At 40.7% G+C, this 20,178-nt stretch overlaps 1 protein-coding gene across 1 annotated transcript in view; it reads right to left on the minus strand.

Moving 5' to 3' along the window:
- Positions 1-2,358: 2,358 nt before the first annotated feature.
- Positions 2,359-20,178, minus strand: part of DTX4 (deltex E3 ubiquitin ligase 4) — a 42,252-nt gene continuing 24,432 nt past the window's right edge. Inside the window, exons 3-9 of the mRNA XM_034420292.3 lie at positions 16,110-16,171; positions 15,082-15,243; positions 9,807-9,868; positions 8,853-9,005; positions 6,392-6,553; positions 5,836-5,925; positions 2,359-5,067 (exon numbers count right to left, since the gene is read on the minus strand). Coding sequence (XP_034276183.1) covers positions 4,834-5,067; positions 5,836-5,925; positions 6,392-6,553; positions 8,853-9,005; positions 9,807-9,868; positions 15,082-15,243; positions 16,110-16,171 — 925 coding nt within the window. The 3' untranslated portion in view covers positions 2,359-4,833. The remainder of the gene's footprint in view (positions 5,068-5,835; positions 5,926-6,391; positions 6,554-8,852; positions 9,006-9,806; positions 9,869-15,081; positions 15,244-16,109; positions 16,172-20,178) is intronic.

Raw genomic sequence — 20,178 nt, forward strand, 5'->3', positions numbered from 1 at the left:
ACTTTGAAAAAATTACTGCTAATTTTCTTTTCCTTCTCTCATGCATTTATTTTAGCTCTGGTAACATGTGAACATTGGAAAAGTTGACTGGTGTGCTCTGTTGTAGTTTAGAAGTATCTGGATAGTGCAACTTAGCTAAAATATACTTGCTATATTTTTCCCATCTCCTAATTGTAAACTTAAAATGGATAATATGAGGATTTAACAAGACTATATTCTAGACTTTACAAGCAATGCTGTAGAACCATGTTAGGCAATAATAAAGGTAAGTCGCAATTTCTCTTTTCAAGAGGTAGATATAGTTTGCCTAGAACATCAGGCATGGTTAGTATTTCTCTTCTTTTTGGTGAACAGGGACATTCTGAAATATTGTTCGACGGATGGATGGATGGATGGATGGAAGGAAGAAAATGGGGGAAGACGAAGGCCAGAAATCAAAGCAACTTCACATGTTAGATCTTACTCACTAATACAAAGTGCAGATGAAGAGCAGTAGAGAGGGCTTTTATCTTTCAACAAGACAGGTTTCTTTCTCTTTTCCTCCTCCCTCCCATAAGCTGACCCCACAAGTAAAGCACTAGTCTGGTACATTAGCACCATTTATTCCCTTGAGAATAGGACCTCTGTGCTCAGTTCTTCTTTACATGAATGCATATCCTCGTGGGAAGGGTGTTAGAAAAAAGGAATTTTCCACAATGTCTCAATGAGTCACTCCCCCTCCCTCCTGGGAGGAAAGTCCAGCTTTTGGGCATGGGCTTTTGTGGTGCCCTTGTTGGGCTTCTACACAATAACCTATTTTTACCCGCACTTGAGATACTTTCATTATTGGGTCTTTTTCCCCTTAAATCACAGCGCTTGTCCTCCTGTTTTACGAATTAGCCCCTTATTTGCCTGAAAATCACAGCAGGCCACTTAGAAAATCACATGTATTTAGTTTATTTGATCCAACGAAGAAAACTGCATGAATAATAATGTGTTAAAATATAGTCTAAGTTGCAAAAATATATAAATTATGCTCTTTTTAAAAACGCAAATTTAACAGAAATACACTTTAGTAAACAGCATTTTCTATAAAGGAGCCTTAGGGAGTAGTCAAAGAACCACATCAACCTTCTAAAAGCTTGTTTCTACTTTATTTCATTGTCCAGTTTATTGCTTAATGTTCTGAGGAGTAAGGAATCCATCTTAAAGGAGAAGGAAGACAGAAAAACGTAGCTCTCAAGTTATATATAAAAAACTAAAACATGCAAAGGTTGAAACTCAGTGAGAAAACATTTTGACAGCTAAAATCATATCTAGTGCTTCTGCATAAGAATATCTTTGGATTCAGAAAATAAGTGCCATATCTTGAATGAATTGCACACACAAACACACGAATCATGGAATGGGAGGATAAATAGGATATATAAATTTATGTTCATATAATATGTGTAGAATAATTTAGTAAAGGGGATCATGATAGAATTAAAAAATGGGAATGTAGTCTCTAGAGGATCATGGAGACGAATGAACAGCTGTGAATTTGAAAGCCCAAAGCAGCCCCACCCTGTTTTTTCCCCTGAATTTTCACAGATACTCCACATTAATTTCCGATATTTTTGGCACCCAGAGCGAGAAAAGCTCCCAAATAACAGCAATAATTAAAGCTAAATTAGTAAGAACAGCAACTGTATGGCTGCCTGGCATATTGTGTTCTTGTCAAGGAAACAAATAGAACCGAATATAATTCCAAGTTGTATGAAATGCCTTAAAAGTTATTCAAAGAGCAAAAAGAAACAAAAAAAATTCAAGCCAGTCTCTTTCGATCTGGTGCCTGCATTGGATTTTGTTTGTATCTGACGCACTTCTGGCCAACATTTGATACTGTAATCACTGCACAAGAGGCAACACTCTGCAAGCCCAGATTTCTCCAGCATTACAAGTTTAGCTTGAGGAAAAAGAGGTGCTTTGATTTCTGCTAATTGTGCAGTCACGGAAACCCTCAGGAAAGCCTTATACAGTCCTTGACAATGAACCTCTCTATAAATATGTTCCAAGTTTATTTATAACTCAATTGGTTTTTGTTTTTTCTCATTCACATCATTTTCTGACACTGAAGTGGAACATTTCGATTTATCCCCAAATGATTATATTCTACTACATGGTTTCAGACTACTCCATTGTAGTGAACAACTTACGTTCATTTCTGTTGAACTGATTTTCCAACATTGATTGTGATTGAAAAAATAACCCTCTCAGTCTCCACCCCGACCAGTTCTCCAGGTAAGTAAATTGTACACGTTCACTTTTGAAACAAAAAGAAATAAGCAACAGACAGAAGCACAGACTTAGAAAAGACAAACACAAAACATTATTCAAACTGGCAGTGGAATTTTCCTTTTATTGTTACACTCCAAGGGTGCCATCCTCAAGCAAGGCAACAAACTAAGAGACGGGCAAAACGCACCGTTCACAAACAACAAACAATATACAATATGGCTCCCATATCCCACCCTCCCACTCCCTATCCCACTACCAGCGCCCACACAATCTGCTTTGGGACCCAAAACTTGGAAACCAAAAACTATCATTCCTGATAAGAATCTTTCATCAGGTTGCTTATACTCTACAATGCAATTTTTAAAAAAAATAAATCTGGAGAGTTGAAAGAAGAAACCAATCTGCCCAAACAAAAAAAGAAAAAAGAAAAAAGCGAATTGACTCCCTTCCATCGGGAGATGCCGATGGCAGGAAAATGATCTTCCCAACCCTCTCCCTTATCTTGGAGATTAAGTTGCATATGAGGGAGTGCCATGGTTATAGAGGAAATTTGGTACAAGGGAGAGGTGATATTAAGAAACCTTGAAAGGGAAATTTATTTTTCTTGTCTACTAAGACAAGATGTATGAAACCGCAAATCCAGCTGAGAAATGCTCTATTCATTTATTCACTGCAAAAGGGGTTTCAGTTTTGAACTATTGATAGCCCTTTTTACTCTTACTATGGTGAAGATTTAAGAATTTAATGTTAGGAGAAGAGAACTAGGAAAAGAGCAAGCAGGATATTGTTTTAACTTCTATATCAGGCTGTCCAAAAAGAGGAGACTGTGATACATACTTTTGACTTTTCCAAAGAAATCAAGCCTATGAGCATGTTTCCATCTTCTTGGAAAGGAAATACCAATAAAAATGAAAACTACACACCACACCCCATTACCCACGTATGGTCAGTTCCACAAAGATGCTCATTTCTTTTATGCTCTCACCTGAACCTACTTCAGGTTGAGATCTTTATAGTGCCTCAAGACTAATGGAAATGAAAGAGGTAAGGAGTGAGGGATATGCAAATCAAATATACGTAAGTGTACAATATAAATCTATTGATAATTGTATTCATATCCTGCCCGCCCCAATCACCAGACTCATGGTTTTAATCCTGGCATAGCCCTTTCAAAATGATGGGGGGATCTTATTTTAATACCATGGCAATCAATAGCAATGGCAGTTCTTAGCCTCCAGGTCTAACTTTAAGTACCACTGTGTTACACATTCTACCCTCAAAGTCGCTTTCTCATTCATTACAAATACATACATACATACACCCACACACAATATATGTGACAAATCCCCCAAAACATGAGGTAAATAAATTCAAATCGGTATCCGGGGAATCCCCCATACAGAAAGTTCAAAGAACCCACCATGAACTGTGGGGACAAAGACAGGAAGTGTCTTTCCCTCACCGCCCCCCCAATCTCTGTTGATTCTAACCCCCAACAGAAACAGATCAGACGTAGAACAACCTCCCCAATGATGCAATTCACAAACAAAACTGGGACACACAGCTCAGCATTGATCTGGGAAGTCAGTTGATGCGATCTGACCCAGAGGCTAGTTGGTGCTTCAACCGAAGCCCAGCTTGATCCAGCACACCCAGCTACAAGAGCAAAAACAGGGCTTGGCTTTGGAGACAGGCATAACCCAGGAGATTTATCGCCCCTATTTCACATTCAGTTCAAATACTAGCTGCAATTAATTCATTCTGCTCTCATCCACTCTGAAGTGGGCCGCAGAGATTTGGCATGCATTGACCCAGTTTGGAATGCATTCAAGAGAACAAATTTCCAATCTACTTCACTAAGGAGCAATAAGCAGGCCTCCTGCTCAACTATCTTGGGTGGGAACTATAGATGCAGCCTCTCAACAAAGGAAGCTGGCAGGGAGTGAAGTACCAGACCATCAGACAGCGTATATCATGACTCACACTGAGCCCATGACACAAAAGCAGCAGGGACATGACAACATGGAACCAGGCACCTAGCTGGGTAAGAAAGAAGGAAAAAAACAACAACGAGAGGGCTGGTTTCAATCTTCTGTACCTCTGAAACAAAGCCATATTTTTGACTTGCACATGATTCTGCCATTCCAAGCTGCCTGTTGCCCACAGCTATCCTTTATTATTCATGGACAGAAGATGCAACTACATCCCAGAGGGGGCCCAAACCCAGCTTTTGAGATACAACGCTAAAGTAGCTACAGGTACTGAGGTTAATATAACCTCAGGCCTCAACAGGACACTCCTCCTCATGCTGAAGAGGAACACACAAACCTTCTGAGGTTTGTTTGCTTTTTATACGTCAGGTGCTGTGGGCCACATATGAGAGCGGGCTGGGAGTTCCTCATTTAAGCAAGCCCACTGCTGCATAGCCACAGCTGAGCCTTTTAAGAGGCCTACGGTAGGAGGATGAAGGACAGAGCAGGCACAATGGAAGAGGGAGGAGCTTGATCCATGCACACGCTGCTATACTTGTCACTCCTCCCTTGGACAAAGTCCTTCCCCTTTCCTCTTACACTTTCAGTCCTTCTCCTGCATCACACTCTCCTCTGTAATTCCCTGAGCTGTCAGCTCAGTAAGTACATTGTCTAGATAGTTGGGATCAGGGTAGCCGTGGCCCGTGAGATTGGACCCAAATTCCGTCTTGTGGTGAATCTCATTCCAGATGACTGTATCCGATTCCCCAGTGGTGCTTGAAGTGCCTATGGCAAAGATCAGCCTTCGATCCCAGGCCACCAACAGCAGTTTCAGCACCTGCCGGAGGAAATGGACAAATATTAGAAGAGTTGGGTATCCAAATGAGAAAGGGCTTACATCACCCAAGCAAAATCACTCACAATTTTTTTTTTCTACTGATGTTCTTACAAACATTTGGATTCTGGTGCAAATTTACCCAATGGATATGGATAGATTCCACAAGCACATCTGTGCAACTGAAATAACATTACAAGCACTAACAGAGGCTCCAAAACCTTTCCTGCTTCAAACTTTCTTCCAGTGTTTTACACAGAAAGAAGGGATTTTTCCCCCTCTTCCAAAAGGGGAATACGCCTGATTACATCATGCACATTGAAAGGAAGATTCAATAGGGAAGATATTGGGTTAAGATTGAGGAGACCGTGACATTTACTGACTGGCTTTGAATTATTTACTCAACTACAAGCAAACTCTCCGTAGGCAAATTGGATCCTCTTCTCCAATGCTAAGATATAATTACTCTCAGTTGTGGGTGGGAGGGGGATACATGTGTGCAAAGGGTTGAACTACAATTTCCATCATCCTCAACTACTGTGTTGATTAGAAATAACTAGAATACAACCCCTCTTTTCTTTCTAGGCCTCTATCTTCTTCATAGAATGCAAAGCAGCATAAGCTACCATTGGGTAAGTTGCTCAGAAAAAACTCTCTAATGTCAGTCAATGACACACTTGTGCCCTAGAGAGAATACACTGTTTTTGGTAACTAGACTTGTTCCAAAGACACATCTTTTATTATTTATTATAGTATTAAGATGTCTCCTACCTTTCTGCCTCTTTCGCTGTCTGGGAGGTAGCAGTGTCGAGGGAAACCCCGGGCAGTGAAACTCTTCCCAGGACTTGGATGCTCAGCTCCCTAGAAAGAACAGGAAATAATTATTATTTTCTAGGTAAAAGACAGTGCACATCCAACGAAGACAACTATCATACAAATTAACTAAAATCTCTTTTTTGATGTGTCTAAAGAAAATTCAGCTTCAGCAGATGGCATTGCCTCATTGAGACTGTAAGGTCTGAGAACTAAGTTGGCTTGGGGCTACATGGGCTGGAGACTTCTAAGCAATGCTTTGGCTAGCCTGGGAAGCCAAAATGATCTTGAAAGAAGCTGGTGGCTAAAGGTTTCTATATTGTTTCCCAGAAAATAGAAAGATATGACCATGAGGTCACCAGGAGTACTTTGAAAGAGGCGTCACTTTTTACAGAAAGTTTACAGGAGCAGGATTAAAAAAAAAAAAACCCAGTTAAAATCTAAATACCACATTGTCCACTATGGTCTTAGTTGCAACTGCAATCCTCTTAAGACCCCTGCCTAGGAATCTCACCTGTATTCCTGGTGGAATGTTGTAGATTATTCGGATAGTTTTACAGTCAAGGTGTCCTGGCAGTGAATGGGGGATGAGGTGATATTCCATTTTTCCAGGAGGCTGGGTGCCAGTCTTCACCCCATAGATGGTTTTGCAGGTCGGACACTGCAAGCTCCCATCCTAAAAGCAAAGAACATAAATAATAAATACCAGCACAGAATTAAAAAACCATCAAGATGATATTAAGTAATTATACTGCTAACACTGTAAAATAACTTAAGTGGTAAAGGAGTAATAGAAAGATCTCACTGTCCAGAATACTTCATAACCTCATACATCCTCAATTTTTTTTAAAAAAACTAGAAGTAGTTTAAGGAAGACAAGGTCTCTCCTATCTCTATTTGCATATTTAGCCCCTTTATTCAAACTATATGTGTTAAATTCTTCTAATCATAGTTTGCAGTTTTAAGCATAGAGCCAAGTTATCTTTTAAAATGTAATATGAGAATATTATTACTCCTTATTTTAATAAGCAGTATGAGAACTGAATTTTAAAAAGGGAGAGAAAAGATGTTCCTTCAATAGTTAAGTCCACAATCACAGGTTCACTAATGTTCTGAACTCCAGGGAACAGTAGTGAAGCTGCTAAACTCTTGAAAATACTATTAAATGGAGACTTGGAGATGGGTGTCTTTCTGTCCATTGATCCCAAATGGGAGCTGGTAAATTCTGCAGTTTCAATTTAATTCTGAGTCAGGAAAAACCAGATTCTTCAATTAAATTATCAGTATTTCTCTTTGATTTGAGTACATTATTGATTAAACTCAATTACATTATTGATAGATCTCAGCAGCAAACAAGCAAAAGCCATAATTTGATTCTTTTTCTAGTTTGTTCCTCTTTTAAAAAGGTAACTTTTATTGTCACTTTTTTCTGTGAACATACTGGCGCACATTAAAAAATGAAATTCTGATGCCCCCTCTCAAAAGAAATACACACACAAACACACACACATATATACATGCACATATATATACATATGTTCTCTGTCTCTACATACATACACACACACACAGGCATACGTATATATATTAATCAAAAATAAAATGCATTTTTAATTTTAATCTTTTAATCAAGAATAAAATAAGCCGAAGTCTATAGTTTGCAGGATACATTAAACTACAGCCAAAACAATGTAGGTTTAGTGTGATCTGTGATCCACCCCCATGTACACTTGGTTGAAAATGGTGGTCTGGTTGAAAGCACATCTGTTAAGGTGGGGTTTTCTTGTTTTGTTTTCTTAAGAGTTGATTTTTGTCTGTTTAAAATCATATTACTGTACAAGTATTAGAAATGTAATTATATTTTAAAAAATTAGGAAGATTTGGCAATGTAGTTTAATGGGTATGACCCCCGAGGAAGCAAGGAAAAGCCAGATAACAGGGCATAAAAATGTCAGGCCTTGTAAATGGAGCAATCTTTTAGTACTTTATTGCAGAGAAGGAATGTAGATCAAGGGTGAAAGCAAACTTAAGGTACCATCATTAAGATCTGGATTTATGTGATTATTTTATTGTTAATATGGAGTTAGGGGGGTGTCTTCTCTAGACAAATGTAATTAATTATTCATGTCTGATAATGTATATTTTTCTGTACAATTCTTTGCAAATTTGTATTTGGTGTCTTGGTCTGGTGGGCTGGGAGCACAGTGATCAATGTTTTGGAGTATTTTAATTTTTTAAAAAATTTCAGTTTCTACTGCTTTGGTTCATCTTTCCATGGATCACTTTTTTCCATGACAGAATGCAGTTAAAATGGAGGCTTTTTCATCAAATGGTTAAGATAAACTAAGCTAAGCTAAGAGACATCCTGTCTAAACACTGCCATATAACCAGAGATTGAGAATCTTGTTCTCTCAAACAATGCATTAATAATGAGATTTTTAGACTGATATACCATCACAGAATCATAACTCAATAAGAGGGGGAAATCAAAATACTATTTATTCGATGGCGATCCTTAGAAATCATCCATGGGATTTCTAAGCACGGGGAAATACTGCCACTTGTGTGATCCCAATTCAGAGAACCAATTCTTATTACACCTCTGTTGTTTTCTCAGATTAAAATACAGTAAGAATCAACAATACAATTAAATATAAGCAGCACAAAACACTTTCCCTACAGCATGTGCAACATTTCCTAGAGGAAGTCAAATAAATTATGGTATGTATTTCCCTTATGAATATAACAAATTGGATTTGTTGGAAGCTCCAACTTGTCCCTTGTGACTTCCTCCACTTTAAATGCAGAACAAAACACCACAATTGGCATGAAGTCACAGTAACTCCCAAAGGCGTTTCTTTTTAAATATGAAGACTGCTAGCTATTCATTCCTGAATAAGGTTTGTGATTTACCCAGTCTTTCCCCAAAGAACAGCAATACACCACAACTCTGCCTTCCTATCCCAGGAACACACCTTATTTCCGTTGTTGTACATGGCCACAAGGCAGTGAAGGTGATACATGTGGCCACATTTGGACAATTTGCCCACCAATTCTGGCTTGACGACTGGTTGAGGCCCTTTGTAGCCAGAGGGAGCAGAGAGGCGTTCCATGCAGATGGTACAGTCCTAAAGAGAAGCAGGAAATTGTTAGGTGAGAAAGCATCAGAATCCTTGGTCTACGTACAGTGTTTCTCAACCTTAATAACTTGAAGATGTGTGGACTTCAACTCCCAGAATTCTCCAGCCATAATGCTGGCTGGGGAATTCTGGGAGTTGAAGTCCACTCATCTTCAAGCTGCCAAGGTTGAGAAGCAGTGGTCTACAGGAAGATTAAGTTACACAGGTGTGAGCTGTTGCTATCTTACTGATCTTATTGGAAATAGATACATCTAAAAGAAGTTCATCTGCCTCTGCCATCCCCAACATTAAAAAGAGAGGAAGCTACATGTGGAAGTGAGGAGACTGAATTGACCATCTAAGCCAGTATTATCTGCCTGATCTGCAGTGGTTCTTCTCCTCTTGGTCTCAGCAAAATTCCTCAAGACACTTTGGCCTTCACTGTAAACCAAGGGCAAAACAGGAGAGGGGGGGGGGTTGTATTTTGTTAACCAAACCTAATGGCAGTGTTGTGTATGAACACAGTTAATGGTAGGTTCACATTACATATTAAACAAAGACCAAATTCATTGCACTTAAGCTTAGTGCAATATAAATTTAGCCACTTTGGCATTCTGGGAAAACATCCACCCAAGAGATAAGCTACCCAGCAATATAATCAGCATACTGTACCACTAATAGTTACAGTTTAATTTTTGCCCTGAAATCTGCATACTAAGCATATCGCTCTGCATCAGCAAATATTTCACTACGCTTGGCTTCACTACACTTGCAGAAATAGATGCCCTATATAGAGAGAACCAGACTTACCTCATCTGGAGGATGGCGTACCTTCTGCAGGTATTTTTTCAAGACTTCCTCTGTAGTTTTACCTAGACATCAGAACGAGAGAAGCAAACTGAATATCTCTTTCCTGATAGCCATCAAGAAAACGGAAGACAGGGCAGGAAATGAAAAGCAGGGAGGAAGGGAGAAAAGCTTCCTAGTGCTTTGTTACAAGTATTGAGAGATTTACAAAAGAGAGAGAGAGAAAGAGAGAGAGAAAGAGGGAGGGAGCAAATGCCATTCTGCAACTTTGTGGAGCTTGGTTTTCTCCCCAAGCCTTTGGTTTTACATACAGGTAGACCTTGACTTATGATCACAATTGATGCAAAATTTCTGCTGTTAAACAAGATAGTTCTTAAGTGAGTTTTGACCCATTTTATGACCTTTCTTGCCACAATTGTTAACTGAATCACTGCAGTGAAGTTAATAACATGGTTTAAGTGGTTTGGCTTCCCCATTGATTTTGCTTGTCAGAAAGTGGCAAAAACTGATCCCATGACCCTGGGACACTGCAGCAATTGTAAATATGAGCCAGTTCCCAAGCATCTGAATTTTGATCACATGACCACGTGGATGCTACAACAGTCATAAGTGTGAAAAATGATCATAAGTCACTTTTTTCAGTGCCGTTGTAACTTCAAATGGTCACTAAATGAATGATTGTAAATTGAAGACTACCTGTATTGGATCAATTCAGATGTTACTAAGTCAGTTAAGAAACATAACCACAGTCTGCCCAGACATTCAAACTATCAACTAGTATTTCTGAGTGATAAACCAGAATCAGAAGCTATGGTTTGAAGTATGTTGCACACCACCTTACTTTAACTATGATACCAGGCAATCTTCGTCTTGTTCTTCCGTGTCAAAAGCACTTCGGTGCACTACGCCCAGTTGGAGGCTCTTTTCGTGTCTCATGAAGTTGCTCACTGAAATGGTGCACCTATTTATCTACTAGCAGTGACCTATTTTCAAACTGCTGGATTGGCAGGAGCTGGAGCATGTGATGGGAGCTCATCCCGCCCTGCAGCAGCAATGGGTCTTGAACGCGAGCTTGCTGATTGTCAGCCCAATGTCCTAATCTTGTGAGCCTCCACCCTCCTATACTATGCAATGTCCTCATCAATGAATGTTAACTGAAGTTGCGTCCGTATGTAAGCCTGCATGATACATAGAGGCAGGCTAAGTAGAAAGAAAATAAAAAGAAAACTTTTGCTGTGGGCTTCTTAACCAAGCTTCCCAATATCCTAACCTACCTACAGCTCTGCTTTTTGCTATGAACAGCCATGGTGGCAGGGTTCAGAAAGAATGTGCTTGTTTTAATCTTAAATACCATATTTTTCGGAGTATAAGATGCACCTTTTTCCCCCAAAAAAGAGGGTGAAAATCTGGGTGCATTTTATACTCTGAATGTAGCCCCGCCCAGCCTCCCAAACAGAGATTTCAGAGGCTGAAAGAAGCCTCTGAAAGAAGCTTCAGAAAAAAAAAGCCTCAGAAAGGCTTTTATCTAAAATAATATGGCAAGCAACAAAAGAAGAATCAGTAAAGGTCCTAACCAAACTATGCTAACAAATCTGGATAATGACACAATAACCAGCAGATCAGAAGAGGTTAATCTACATACCAATACCAAAGACAGGAGATTGAACAGAGTACAGATAGTCCTTCAGAATAAAAGCCTCTAAAAGAAGCTTCAGAAAAAAAGCCTCCAAACAAAGCTTCAGAAAAAAAGCCTTTTTTTCTGAAGCTCTGTTTCGGAGGCTTTCAGAGGCAGAAAAAAAAGTAAGGCACAGAACTCACAACCAAGGAACCTGTTGCTAAAATTCACCACTGGGAACAGCTGATTGGGGGTATTCCAGGAGGCCGATCCACCCACCAATCAGCTTTTTTCTTATTTTCCTTCCCAAAAACTAAGGTGCGTCTTATACTCCGGTGCGTCTTATGCTCCAAAAAATACGGTAGGCTAACAATCATGTCTACAGCTCTAAAAAATTAAGAAACAACAACAAGAAGAATGGAGTTTAAATCATCACACCAACTTGCTCAGACTCCACAGTGAGTCAAAAATTACACCCCTCCCATGTAGGGGAGAGCCAGTTTGTCTTTCCTTCTGATGTTGCAATATTCTTGAATGTGCCTCCAGATGAAAGGTGGCTGCAAACCAAAGTCAGGCTCAGCAGTTTCAAGCCTGACTCCTTTACATGATGGCCCTTGTCCTTCTAGCCTCCCTGCTGCTTTCAGGAGTATAATTCTATGAAGGAGTATATAATACCCATAACCTTTGTGTGCAGCTGCACAGATGAGTGACTGAACTCTGCACTGAGGAGATAGCAAAGCTTATAGAAGAATCTCTCCTCAGTGCCCTGAGGAAAATGTGCCTTTATCTTCAATACATAAACAAACAAAGACTACAACAGATTAATCTGACAAAAAAATTAAACCGTATCCTGTCTTAAGAACAGGAAATATTTTGGGGCAGAGCACAGACAATGGAATCCTGTAGAACAGGGACATGTGATGCTTTCATGGTTATGTTTTTGCTCACTTTTTGATTTTTTTTTTTCTAGATATGAGGCGCATCTCACAGGTGGAACTGTATCACTTAATTAGTCAGGACCACAATTTCTCACTTTTTACACTCTTCTCCAGGATCTGTGAAGAATTTCTAACCCAAACAAGGTTATTGCAGGAGTGAACAACAACAACAAGAGTTGCCTCGAACCTCTCTCTGTGGCCTTCAAAGAACTCTCCAACCACAGCAGCTGAAAACTGGTCTGCTATTTGAGGCAAAAATAATGTTCAGAGAGTGAAGTGGAAGCCAAAAATAGTCTTAGCAGTTAAAAACCAAAGAAAAACCCCAAAATCTGGGAAGAGAACCAGAAAAACGTGGCTTCAACTATATGTGCCACATCTCTCCACTTGCTTTATATCAGTCTACCACCCTGCCCATCCTAAGCTCTTCTCCTACAAAGTATTACCGTATTTTTCGGCGTATAAGACGCTCCAGAGTATAGGACGCACCTTATTTTGGGGGGAGGAAAATAAGAAAAAAAAATTCTGTTTGAGAGGCTGCATTTGCAGCCTCCAAAAGCTCCATTTGAGAGGCGCAGAGGCAGAAGGGTGGGGGCCAGCGGGTGGGTGGGGCTACATTCGGTGTATAAGACGCGCCTAAATTTTCACACCCTTTTAGGGGGAAAAAGTGCATCTTATACACTGAAAAATATGGTATATGGACACCGGCCACTGAAAAGTCCCGTCCCCCCCACTTTACAATATTAAAGGACAGTACTATTGTACAACATTACCCCTCTAAAAGGTGAGACATTGTACAATTGGCTTCATTATTTGCTATCAAATGTGATATGTGATCAAAGATGGAACTTGAGGTTACATAATATCTACACATTACCCATCTCTAGTCACCCTTATCCGTGCTATATGCAATTCTCTAGATACTTGATGAGACAACAGTACTCTGTATGTGTTCTCTTTGAGAAAGGTGGAAGCAAAGCAAAGAACAGAATGACCAGTAGCAAAATGACAAAATGACAAAAATCAATTACAGCGTAATTGGGTACAGCGTAATTGGGTACAGTGTTGGAAGATCTGAAGGGCCAAGCTGGGGACAGATCATCCTGAAGAAGGTCTAGCTATGTGGTTGCTCAGGGTGGATAAGGAAGGTGATCATTCAACTGATAGCAGACTACAGTGCACAATTAAGCGTTAGTTCCTTATTATGAAAGGAGCATGGTGTTGTGACCTAGGCTCACTTAGTCATTACAAGACACAATTAGTCCCAAACAAACCTATTTTATTATAACAGCTGAGAATTACTTCATTCCCAGCTTAGTCCAAATTAATTCCAAAACAAGTCCTTCAGAAAAACTCCTTCAGGCTTATCACAAACCTTTATCTTCTTTGGCATCCTGCCAAAGGCCTTTCTTGGCAAATCCCCATGAAGTTCAGAAACAAGAGACACCGACTGGAAACAGATTTCACAACGTTGCTTTCCTACAAAGAGCCCAAGAGCCTTTGCTGCTCTTTTAAGCCTTATGGGAGGGGCCAATCATCTCCTGGCCTTACTCCCGAGTCATCCTTTTTGCTTTTAACTGCTCTTGCCTTCTGGCAGCTCTGCGCATGCCTGCACTAGGAACAGGCTCTTCCTGTTCCTCTGCCTCTCTGCTATCCTCTGGAGGCTCTGGAGTCTGTGCATCACTCCCAGATGGCTCTGGCCCCATCTCTGCCTCCAACGCAGAGCCCTCGTTCTGCCTTCCCCAGACTCCAGGACTGGCCCATTGTCCTCCCCAGCCTCCTCACTGTCTGACTCCACTGCCAGCTCCGCAGGCTGCTGGTGGATCACAACACATGGTGAGTGAGTCTGCCCTTGTGGTCTTTTAACAAGGCTGGTGGGCGAACTCATGTGCTCACTCTAATGACAGTGATTCTGTGTTCTGTGGGACAATAGGCTTCTAACACCTCTTTTACTCCATTGTCACCTGGAAGTAAGGCTTACTATTTGTCAAGCAGATGTGATGTACCTTGGGGAAAGGTCAATTTAAAAAGGAAAAGCCGCATACCAGAGAGAGTGTGCAATACATCATGCTCACTATGGCTGGCTGGGAAAGCATGAGGCAGTGGCGGAGGTGTGCAAATCATCTGCTGTGTTAGGTAATGCAGAAGAGTGTTTTGGAAGAACACTGATTGGATATCTGCCATTGTCCAACCATCACCGGATACAGAAACGCATGTGGATGGGATCGCAAAATGGAAGCAGGGAGGGGGCAGCGCAGGAAAACAAAACACGTTGGAACAATGCCTGGGTGATAGTTACAAGAAACCAGGAGAGAAGAGAAGGAAGAAAGGTCCATAGACGGAGGCATGCAAAGATAGGAATATACTGCCACCCTCCAGAAGTAGCCAGCCAAAAATAAAAGAGAATCAGAACACCTGATCTCCCTCTGCCAAAAGTCATAAGCAGCCAGGGACACACTCAGGCAGAAAAGGAAGATGCAGGTGTTTACCCAGCAAGCTTAACCTGTTGTTTTTTTTTCCCAAGGTACAGCTGGCGCCTCAGACTACTGTATCTTTCAGTTTCTAACTTCAGTCAGCACAAAATCTGGTTTGGTATGATGTTTGAATAAGTTACAGTGCACATTCTTTCTCTGTATGGGTTTGTATATTTTGGACACCTGCCCCTTCCAGTTATGCCATTCTAGTGAGGTGTGGCAATAGGAAGAAACAGAGAAGCTCCCGTTCTTACCTTTCTTGGTCTGCTTTTTGGTAGTCTTACGGCAGGTATTGGAGATGCCAGGGATGGATTTAATGTCACTCTTGCTGACCGGAGGGGGGTGCAGGACCAGCTTTGGAGGTCGAGTCAGACAGACAGGGAGACCTGCAGCACTCATAAGTATCCCTGTGATTCCTGACAGGAAAAAGAGGGTCCAAGCATTTGTAAACAGCCTCTTACTTTGCTTTATTTCTGTCTTATGCTTATGGGCTAGAATCTTGTTTCATCTGGGAGGCTATTTCACCCATTTATAGCAGGGTGGCTCTTTGCCAGTTCCAATTTTTTATAATGCTTTAAAGGAAACCAGAAAATTAAATAATCTCATTACAATGTCATATATCCTCTTCAAATGTTTGACTAAAATGCCATGCTGGCCTCAGGGTTTGGCAAGCCAACTTTGAGGTTTTTAAAATCCAAACTTCTAAAACATGCATAACCATTATCAATATTTATTAACATTCACAACAATAATATGTTTGAGCTTAAACACATAGTTAAAATGAGCATTTTTTTTTCTTTTAAAGTTGCACTCCCTCCCTATGGCAGATGTACACTAGTTTTCTCAATACTTTTACCTTTTAGATGTATTGCACTGTATATCTCTATCTATCTCCAAGCAACATGGGCATTGAACATCCCATCTTGTAGAATATCACCTATCACCTTCCTTTTTCTGTTCCTCACTACTTGTATCTTCATTCATGCACCTGCTCCATATCCCTCTTCCACTTCTTGGAAGAATAGAAATAATTGGCTCCCTTCCCCACCTTCCATCAGCGTATCTTGGAAAAACCCTGCAGAAGTCAGAATTTCAAAATATCTTCCCACTTTTTTTTTTTTTAATTTGATTTATATGCTGCCCTTCTCCGGAGACTCAGGGCGGCTTACAATGCGTTAAGCAATTGGATTGCTTAACGCAATCCAATTGCTTAATCGCTAAGGATCCCTTAGTTAGGTCAATCAAGAGCTATATAATTCCATAGGATTTTTGGTCCCCTTACCTGCTAGGGCAGGATTGACTGGGCTTGAGCCATTGAGGTTTTTTACAGGAACTGTAGGGACACTATGAGAGAATAAAATACAGATTATTAGAGATGGCTGGAAAATGAATCTGCATCTCTGTAAAAGCTGGAGCTTCCGAGAATTAAACATACATGGAAAGAGATTGTGAACAGGTATCAAAGCAAACCTTGGATTCTCTGAAGGATGGAATTGGAACACTATGAGAACAGAGAGGAATCCATTGTATCTTCTATACATGCTACATAGAGGCTGGAGAGAAGTTTCCACCTATTCATTGATTACTGGATGTTTTCTTTAATATCCTAAAAGGTACCAGGCCTAGACAATCTAGCCTGGCAGGTTACAACTCTGCCTTTGGTTGCTAGTAGCCTAAGGCACAAACATTCTCCCTTGCTGAGCCCAGTCTGAGAAAGGCAAGCAAACAAATGGATCTTGAAAGAAGGGTAAGTAACAGTTTCCTATTGTTAATAGGCAATAGGAAAATCAGTGGTAGGCATGTTACTCCTTAAAGGTATGTGTGCACAGGGACTGAGAAGATAGTTAGATGTATAGTGATCACCTTATTCCAGTCATGATCATTTGCCTGCCCAAACGAATTACAGCATGAGTTTTAGGAACTGTCAGGCCATGGGAACCATAGGAAATGATTTTTTTTAAAGAAAATATTTTCAGCATATTTTCTTCCTCCTATTCTTAATCTCAATGCTGAATTTCTCTAAGAGCTATACCTTCTGCTGTTCTAAAATTAGGATGGCATTATGTTACTAAAACATCCAGAAATTTATACCAATTTGCTTTTTCATACATTTCATAGACACAGTCACTACTCTGATGCGACTCTCCAATGCCCAAATTCTGCCCATGCACTGCTAACCAGATTGGCATTGACCAAATCTGTGAACAGTGGAATTGGCTGTCATCAGGCATGGACAAGGCCACCAAATCTGATGGTTTTAAAGGGGAGCTAGACAAATGCATGAAAGACTGAGCTCTCAACTGCAATTCACTGTGATGGCACTCTGAACCACAGACAGCATACTTCAAATCTCGGCTTCTAGAGGGTGAAAGAAAAGCCATTGCTCTCCTATTCATTCTTGTGAGTTTCCTGAATCAAAATTGTTGGTCAGTGTTGGACTCAAAATACTTGAGTTGATCTACTAAGACTTTTATTTAATCTTGAATATACTTTGAGAATGGGAGGAGTAGCAGATAACCATGTCAACATGTACAAATGGATACAGATGGAAGTATGCATAGAACGGCTTTCAAAAAATAGTTTTGGAGAAAGACATGAACAAGATTCCTTGTCTACTCAAGGTGGAAAAAAACTCTGCAGCATAAAATGGGACCACATTATGAAAAATACAGGTGGTCCTTGACTTACAACAGTTCATTTAGTCACCGTTTAAAGTTACAATGCCACCGAAAAATATGACCTATGATCATTTTTCACACAACCTTTTAAGCAGCCCCATGTTCATCTGATCAAAATTCAGATGCCTGCCAATTGGTTCATATTTATGACCGTTGCTGTGTCCCAGGGTCATGTGATCCCCTTTTGTGACCTTCTGACAAGCAAAGTCAATGGGGAAGTCAGATTCATTTAACATCCATATTACTAATTATCAACTGCAGTGATTCATTTAACAACTGTGGCAAGAAAGGTTGTAAAACAGGGCAAAACTCACTTAAGAAATGTCTCACTTAACAACAGAAATTTTGGGCTCAATTATGTTGGGCTTCAAGTACGTTGAAGACTACCTGTAATATCATAGATCCACAAAACCTTTAGAAAAGCTTTCTTCATCTTTGTGTCATGCAGACAAACTTCTACAAACTTCTACAATTTAATCGATCAGTTTTGGGAAAAACCATTCTTAGAATGTGTCCACATGCCATCTTTGGGGATCCTGTTTGTTCACTGCACCACATAAACATTCCTGCAAAATCAAGTTTTACTCTCATGGAACATCCTCAATTTAACCAGAAGCTATGTGCACCAATAATCTGGGCTAAGTCTGCCAGTTTTACAAAGCCAGCAGAAACCAACCCAATCCATAGAAGCCTGCATGACACTGGGCTACTCCAAAGCTTCTCAAAAAAACTTGACATCAGCTTTCAAACACAAGAAAGTATCACGTTCCAGACACAAGTTCCTGCTTTCAAAAGTGAACAATCTTGAATTTACTCCTGAGACAGAAGTGCAGCAATTATCAAGGCCTCTGGAATAGGCATAGATGGGAGATGTATGAGACAGAAAGGGCTGAGATATAGACAAAGTGGGGCACCTTTTAAACTGGACAATAGTTGCTGTAGTTACAGATTAAGGAACTAGCTGGAGACAGAGAATCCTCTAATCTGAAGAGAGAGGCATGTCCCGCCCTCCCCATTCGCCTGCCTTCTCCCCATTCAGCTCTTTAGAAACCTTGGTTGTGTCTCCCAGTTATTCACAGGGCCTTTTGTTCTGGGGAAGCATCGCCTTGGCCCCTTCCTCCCTTCCTCTCTTCCATGGGAAAGTCTTTGAGAAGGGTCATGGGCAGAGGGGGGAGCAACCAGCAACAGACGGCCGATGGCAAAATCATACAAAAGAGAAGGAACACGCTAATTAGATGTCCAAGAAAGAGTGTTTTGGTCAAGGGAGGCCTAGCAGGAGGGGGATGCTGAGGATGGGGTCCCTTCCAGATTGGGCAGCAGCCTGAAAAAAAAAAATTGTATGGGCCTTTTGATAGGAACCCACCCCAAAGCTGAAGGGTAAAGAAGAAGAATGTTTCACTTCCTCATTAACATTCAAAAGAGGCTTTAAGGCTTCGCCATTTTATGGTTCAAAGGGTCTGTGGGATTTGATGAACAGAGGAAGGGGGAATGATGGGGTAGCGTCAGTCAATGTCAGTCCCAGCTTTTCCTTAGGAATTTTCTATCCTGCTGGTATCTGGGCCGAGGTATATTTACAAACAGCTTACTTCTGTTTAACCGTCAAGAGTTTGTTGCTTCTTCAGAGCTCCCCAGTATATCCTATTTTCCTGATAAATTCTGCCTCACAACATACAGCTAGAGTTTCCTCAGTAAGAAAATATCAGAAGCCACTTTTCTTTCTGTTCCCAAAGCACCCGATATCTCTCTCTTCAAAATTCTCCAAGCAGAGTATCTCCATGGTCTCCTCCTCATAAACCTTGACAAAACTGAACCACGCTTTATAATCTATGCCAGGAGTCTCCAACCTTGGCAACTTTAAGACTTGTGGACTTCAACTCCCAGAGTTCCTCAGACAGCAAAGTCTTGTGGACTTTGCTGCAGTGGTGGGTTGCCCCCGGTTCGCACCGGTTCTATAGAACCGGTAGTAAAACCGGCAGGAGGCTCCGCCCACCGACCCCGATGTCATCAAAATGCTTCTGCGCATGTGCAGAAGAGCGCGGCCCCACTGCGAACCGGTAGTAAAGGTAAGTAGAACCCACCCCTGCTTTTCTGGCTGAGGAACTCTGGGAGTTAAGTCCACAAGTCTTAAAGTTACCAAGGTTGGAGACCCCTGATCTATGCAATATGTTTCCTATGTTCAGATATTTAACTTGATTCAGAATCTGTCTGCATTACCTCCCTCAACACTCTCTCCAAATTTATTGCATTACATATTACCTGCATACTTCCATAGTCACCCTAATCTATTAAAACAAAGGAGCACCGAATTGGGAAAGGTCCACCTGCAATATTCCAGGAAAAGAGGTGACCTTCCCATGGTCTAAATATGGATAATGGAAAAACAATACTGGGCACACACTGCATGCCTCCATGTGAGTAGGAAGGGGGACACCAAGATGTAGTATTAGGAGTGCTAAACAAGTACTTAAAGGCAGTTTGGTGCAATGGTTAAGACACCAGCTAGAAGCAGGAGACTGTGAGTTCTAATCCTGCCTTAAGCTAACTGAGTGATCTTGGGCTAGTCATTCTTTCTCAGCTCTAGGAAGCAGCCAATGGCAAACCATTTGCAAAAATCTTGCCAAGAAAACTGCAGGGACTAGTCCAGGCTGTTGCCAGGAATCAACACTGACTTGA

The sequence above is a fragment of the Pantherophis guttatus genome, chromosome 1 (assembly GCF_059756535.1).
Source record: "Pantherophis guttatus breed Tessera chromosome 1, ASM5975653v1, whole genome shotgun sequence".
In the NCBI taxonomy this organism is placed as follows: Eukaryota; Metazoa; Chordata; class Lepidosauria; order Squamata; family Colubridae; genus Pantherophis; species Pantherophis guttatus.